This window comes from Mandrillus leucophaeus, unplaced genomic scaffold, assembly GCF_000951045.1.
Source record: "Mandrillus leucophaeus isolate KB7577 unplaced genomic scaffold, Mleu.le_1.0 Scaffold5, whole genome shotgun sequence".
Lineage (NCBI taxonomy): Eukaryota > Metazoa > Chordata > Mammalia > Primates > Cercopithecidae > Mandrillus > Mandrillus leucophaeus.
In genome coordinates, this window is record NW_012105364.1 from 11,586,191 (window position 1) to 11,593,179 (window position 6,989).

The following is a 6,989-nucleotide window of genomic DNA, read 5'->3' on the forward strand; positions in this document are numbered from 1 at the left end:
GAGGTGGGCTGATAGCTTGAGGCCAGGAGTTTGAGACCAGCCTGGCCAACATAACAAAACCATGACTCTACTAAAAATACAAAAAATAAGCCAGGCATGGTGGCACATGCCTGTAGTCCCAGCTAGTCAAGAGGCTGAGTCATGAGAATCCCTTGTACCTGGGAGGCAGGGGTTGCAGTGAGCCGAAATTGCGCGACTGCACTCCAGTCTGGGTGACAGAGTGAGACTGTCTCTCCAAAAAAAAAAAGAAAAAAAAAGAAAAAAAAAGAAAAAATTATTTATCATTTTTGGAGCATCTGCCCTCCTTAGTGCAAATGAAATAATTTTTCATTTTTAAAATTTATTATTTTCTGTTTGTCACACACATATTATGCCATGTAATCTACCAAAATCCTGCAGAGGAGGTTTTATTTTAGTCCAGTTTTTTCGTTGGAGAAGCTGAGACTCAGAAATGTTAATTAACATGCTCAAAATTACACCCCTAGGACATAAACATCAGTTTCTCACTTAGCTGCCTGATTAGAATGATTGCGCTCTTTCTACCCTTCTACTAACCACAATGGCTGGTATGGAGTAGATGCTCAATGTTAGACCCTGTACTTTTTGAATTTCACTAAGGTCAAGTAAGCAGATAATCAGCAACCATTTGACTCTGATGCGGAAAAAAAAAATTTTTTTAACCAATCTCAAAAGTGTATTCAAGTTGCTGACAGAGAAATCATTGCTTACCTTTGAAGCAGAATATTCATATCCTCCCCACAATATTACTCCCGCTGCCCCCAATGCAGCACTTTCGCCAATTGTATGCACTAAGTCCTCCTAGAAAAGAGAGGTATCAGGAGTAGTTTCCACCAAGTCAAATTTTGTCACTGATAATGCAATAATAAGACTAAACCCCTCAGTTGTGGAAAGGAACACATTAATAACGATATCTTTGTTTCTAAAACAAAGGACTATACCACAGGGTAAATACTGCATGATCTCAGATAGAATCTGAAAAAGTTGATCTCATGGAAGTAGAGAGTAGAATGGTGATTACCCGAGGCTGAGGTGGTTAGGAGGGAGAGGGGATTGAGGAGATGTTGGTTAAATAACATATAATTACAATTAGATAGGAGGAATAAGTTCAAGAGATCTATTGTATAGCATGGTGTCTAAAGGTAATGACAATATATTGTATTCTTGAAAAATGCTAAGAGAGTGGATATTAAGTGTTCTTAAAAATAACTGTGAGGTCATGAATTTGTTAATTAGCTGGATTTAACCATTCTACAATGTCTATGTACCTCAAAACATATTGTATATTATAAATACATACTACAATTGTATATGTTGATTAAAATATAAATTTTAATACACAGAAAAAAAGCATTTCTTTTAAATAAAGCTATCATACAAAAAAATAAAACAAAAGACTATAGCAGAATTGGAAAAGGTGATACTGCCGTGGATTCTTACATGTACTTGAGAAATATTTGCAATGTTCCAGGCAATATTCTAAACACTGAGAATATAAAAATGAAATAGATTTCAATTCCTGTTCTTGAAGGAATGGTTTTTAGTCTAATGGTTGAGACAGACATATAAACAAGTGACTATAATATAGTAAGATAATTTTTATATTAGTAGTACTCACAAGGCATATATAAATTAGAAGTGCTTAATACTTCATGGAAGAGTCTGGGAAGGCATCCTTGAACAGGTTAAATTTCAGATGACTCTTGGGAATGAGAATCAGTAGACTCTTGAGAATGAGTATGAATTCACAAGACAGTCTAGAGAGAGCAGAGTTTTATATGCACAAGGGAGAATAAGAGCAGAGACTCAGATCCGGGCAAAATCACAGTCCATCCGGAGAACTCCCAGCACTTCCTTGTGGTAAAGCGTACAGAATTTGGTAAGTAAGAACATATGAATTTCTATGTATAAACAGAATCCAAATACAAACATAAAAATGCTGTTTTAAAGTGTTAAGACAACTGGCCAGGCGCAGTGGCTCACACCTGTAATCTCAGCACTTTGGAAGCCCAAGGCAGACAGATCACTTGAGGTGAGTAGTTCGAGACCAGGCTGGGCAACACGGTGAAACCCTACCTTTACTAAAAGTACAAAAATAGCCAGTCATGGTGGTGCTTGCCTGTAATCCCAGCTACTCGGAAGGCTGAGGCAGGAGAGTCTCTTGAATTCAGGAGGCAGAGGCTGCAGTGAGCCAAGATCCTGCCACTGAACTCCGGCCTGGGTGACAGAGTGAGACTCCATCTCAAATAACTAAATAAATGCAAAAATTTAGTGCTGGAAAGACACAAACTTGCAACTTTGATTCTTTTTTCTTTTTGCATATAAAGAATGCATTGGAGGCCCGGCATGGTGGGTAATCCCAACACTTTGGGAGGCTGAGGTGGGTGGATCACCTGAGGTCAGGAGTTCGAGACCAGCCTGATCAACATCGTGAAACCCCATCTCTACTAAAAATACAAAAACAAAAATTAGCTGGGCTTAGTGGCAGCTGCCTGTAATCCCAGCTACTTGGGAGGCTGAGGCAGGAGAATCACTTGAACCAGGGAGGCGGAGCTTGCAGTGAGACGAGATCGCACCATTGCACTCCAGCCTGAGCGACAGAGCGAGACTCCATCTCAAAAAAGAGAAAGGAATGCACTGGAGGGGAAGGTCAGGATAGTACAGGCAGGAACACCAATTAGGAGGTGATAGAAATTGTTCGGTGAGAAATGATGATGCCTCAACAAAGATAGTGTCAGTCCTTGTAAAGCAGAGGGAACAGATTGAAGAGTTATCTGGAAATAAAGATGGGTAAGTTTTAGTTACCTATTGGATAATGGAAAGAGGAGAAGGGAGGCAGCCAAGTGACTTTCAAATTGGGTGACTGTGTAGATTACAGTTCACCAAGATAAGAAACTGAGGATGTTATGCTAATGAATATAGGCCAAGAGCAAAGAAGTAGGAAATAGGGAGAGATGGGAGATAAAGGGGATGACAGATGGAGCAATCTGCATTCTTTTCTCCCCTACAAGGTATGGAGAGTCAGAGATCCAGTGCAAAGGTGGAGTGCTCACAGACTGCAATGAGTCAATTGTCACACCACTGTAAGCTTTCCTGCGTGGTAGGAAGGTTTCAGCAATACTGGTATTTATGTTCTGTAATTTGTCTAAGTAATACAATAAGAAATGAAATCATTCTTCCGTTATACTGACTAGTATCACATTCCATAAACCTAAATGTAGTCACTTATTTTAATTGAGACACTCCTGAAGGCAAATACCAACCAGAACTGGTTTTTAAAACATGCATTGGAAAGTTATGTTACTTAGACAAAAGGTGAGAAAAACCCATACTGTTTTTTGATATGTGATACATGGAAGGCAATAGGAAAGCATTAAAACAATTCAATATAATGCTCAGGTGATTCTATATGTTTTGGTGAGTGAAGAATGCAGTCTATTGATTTCTAAAGTAGAGCTCAGAGGTGATACTTAACCTATAATTTACTTTAAAAGTCTAATGTACCCACAAAAATTAAAAATAAAAAAGATTAAAAAGCCTAAAAGCACAAAAAATAGGAAAGCAATGAAAAGCTTTTATGAAAATGTGTCTCATCTCATTCTCCCGTTTTCTCTCAAGGTGAACTCTTTGACTGCATGAATTATTATTATTTTCTACTGTTATTACTAATAACATGCAATTCCTGACACAATGTAGGCACTCAAGAATTTCTGAATGAATAAATATAACTCAGGTTTTTTTCTGAAAAGGATTTAAGAACGTAAAATGATTTGAGAAAGCTGGCATCACTTGAGGAATATCTTAGCAAGAAGACTTTGGTAGGCATGACTGATATCCTAAAATACCTGGACAACTGGCTTTTGAAAGAAGGATTTGATGTATTCTATGTTGCACCAGAAGGTAGAATTAGAACTAGTGGTATGAAGTTATTGGAGGCAAAGTAGATTAAGTATACTCAAAAACTTTCTAGGAATTAATATTTCCCCCAGACGGCAGTTTTCCTTCTAATGTAAGAAGCGCCCCCATCAAAAAGTGTTAAAGTAGAGGCAGGATGAGAAAGGGTTTTTATTTAGGTAGGAGATGGGTTAAGTGCCCATGAGATTCTTCCAAATTTTTGTCATAATGCTATGATTCTTTTCCTTCTAAACTTATTGAATGATACTGAGTAATCCTGCAATGTCAAGTCTAATTAATAATATTTGGATTTTATTCTGAAATATTTAGGAAGAATTGCTACTGCTTTTCAATGGTTTTAAATGGCCTTATCTCAAACCTAAGTGGTCTACGTAAACTGTGTATTGTCTATACAACAACTTTGCTTCTGTGTTGGGTACTGCCATAAAGAATTGTTGGCTGTCAGGTGTGGATGGAGATTTGAAGGTTTTCTTATCTAGCCACCCATCCAATGATTGAATCCTTACGATAATGTCCTCTGTGACAATCTAGTTCAAGTTTGAACACTTGCCATGTCTTCAAACTTATTATCTTCTAAACAAGCTCATCCCCACATCTGTAGGCTTCCAGCTGTGTGTTCAGTCTAAAGACAGTATCTGTCTCCTTATATAGACCAGTTTTAATGCCTTGACAATAACCACTAGATTGCACTGTAGACTCTTAAAGACAAAATCAAGAGAATCTATGTAATTTTTTCAGTTAGCCTAGCTAATTAAAACATACAAATGCAATATAATGAGAAATGTAGCTGGTTAATAATTTACCCCGAGCTCTATGTTGTACGTTTTTGATTTGGAAAATTGCTTTTTCATATTAAGAAGTTCGTTCTAGGCCGGCTGTGGTGGCTCACCCCTATAATCCCAGCACTTTGGGAGGCTGAGGCGGGCAGATCACGGGATCAGGAGATCGAGACAATCCTGGCTAATATGGTAAACCCTGTTTCTACTAAAAATACAAAAAAAATTAGCTGGGCATGGTGGCGGTTGCCTGAAGTCCCAGCTACTCGGAAGGCTGAGGCAGGAGAATGGCGTGAACCCGGGAGGCGGAGCTTGCAGTGAGCCCAGATAGCGCCACCTGCACTCCAGCCTGGGCGACAGAGCGAGACTCCTTCTCAAACACAAAATAAAAAATAAGTTAGTTCTAAAATTTCTCTCTGGTTAAAATTACTCTATCTGTTACATTATTTAAATCAAGTTTAACATCTGTTCTGTAGGAAACTCCTGTGAATGCTAAGCTGGTAAGAATCATTATCCAAAAGTGTTAAGTGCACATCTAATTGTCAGTGACATTTTTCAGCGCTGAGTTGACATTTGAAGAAATATACACGCTTAAAAGAGAATAAGATTGTGTTGCTAAGGGAAAATAAATATCCTAAAACATTTATGTGGAGGCTTTATATAGTTATTCTACAAAATTTCCATTTAAAAAAAAAATGTGAGTGACTGTTTTTCCTTACCTGTGATAGAGCTTCAGTACTATGCAAATAAAATGGTCTGGAAAAAATAAAAACCGGCAAAACATAGTCATGTCTAGCCATTTCAGCAATCCTCATGGCTTCTCTCACCCGATAGTGAACAAATTTCAAAGCATTTAAGCTTGACTTCAGTATTTTATCCAAATATATTGAAGGATAAAGTGCTGCGCTTTTCTCCCACAACCACAGGAGTTGGTCATTGCGGAGAATTTCATCATTCGGACAATTACCTGTGTACGTCTCTGGATTTATTCTGTAATCATAATTGTAGCAGTCTGGGTAGAGATAAAAGCCCCATAAACATTTTGGTCTCATTTCTAAAGCCAATGTGAGAGTAACGTTCATGAAATTTTTTCCAGCATTTTCAAATTCCTCTCGGGCAACTGTTTCCACTTTCATTTCTGACCAATAAGGATGATGGTTTCTAGTGAAGGCTAAAGAGTGGTTGTTATATATTATTCGGCTGCCCCGATTTCTATCCCACTGGGGTTTCCAACTTTCCCAGTCAATAACAACAAGTCCTTCTGATCTCCACCAAGGGACAGCTTCTCCGATGTCATCAGCAGCTTTCCTAAGATGTTCAGAAAGGCTCACGTTCTGCGGTATTCCTCCATTAAAGGATTTTCCATCTTGAGAGAAGTAAGGGTAATACCCTAATTCGTTTGGATAAATTATGGCAATTTTTGACCCACTCTGAGTCTCTAAAGGATTTGATATAATGTTAAATACTTGAAGATTTATATTCACGTTGAAGAAAGGCATACAGTACATTGTTGGCGCTGCCCAGAAAATGCTGAAAGGCTGGCTGTCGATCACCGGAGGCATTGCTGGTTTGAGGGCTGCCTGAGTTACCAGGATGAAGAGTGGCAGCACTCCTAACCATGCCACCCATGGGTTACACATGGCTTGAGGTTTTCAGCATTACAGCAGTCTCCTTAAAAATAATAAGCAAAATATCATACATAATGGAGTCAAATGTCCCTTAAGTTTTGTGGTATACAGTGAATAGACCAAATATTTTAAAATATCTTTCAGGTTTATTAACATCTAGGCCAATATAGATATTATAGTCTATATATGGATATTATAGGCCAATGTAGTTTCATCGCAACAAGGAAGGATGAGTGGGGCTTTTTTTTTTTTCACTTGAAATGTGAAAAAAAATCTAGTCAATAAAAACTATAAAAAGTTTCACACATTCGTCAGCTACGCAAACTCTAGCTGCTAGCCATTCTGGTTTTAATTTCCTACGATTCTGAGTACGCTAACCAAACCTTCTTGTACTGACAAGCCTTTGCTGGCTGTAAGAGGAACTAGAAAAGAAAGGCTGAATGGATTGTCATATCTCCTTATTGATTACTCGCAAAGTGACTCCAAGAACATGCCCACTTGAAAATTAACAAATATTGGAATTTTAACTAATATTAAATAGAACAAAAAGAAACAACTAACTGTACTAACAGTAATACTTTACATGCAATTTAAAATGCACTGGCCTCAGATGTTTGTTTTTAAAACAGAGAGCAGTTACCTTTGAAACCAG

At 38.0% G+C, this 6,989-nt stretch overlaps 1 protein-coding gene across 1 annotated transcript in view; it reads right to left on the reverse strand.

Moving 5' to 3' along the window:
• The window catches only part of LOC105550925 (hyaluronidase-4-like), a 16,972-nt gene extending 10,623 nt beyond the window's left edge, over positions 1-6,349 (reverse strand). The window contains exons 1-2 of the mRNA XM_011995997.1: positions 5,429-6,349; positions 730-819 (exon numbers count right to left, since the gene is read on the reverse strand). Of these exons, the coding sequence (XP_011851387.1) occupies positions 730-819; positions 5,429-6,349 (1,011 nt within the window). The remainder of the gene's footprint in view (positions 1-729; positions 820-5,428) is intronic.
• Positions 6,350-6,989: the final 640 nt, after the last annotated feature.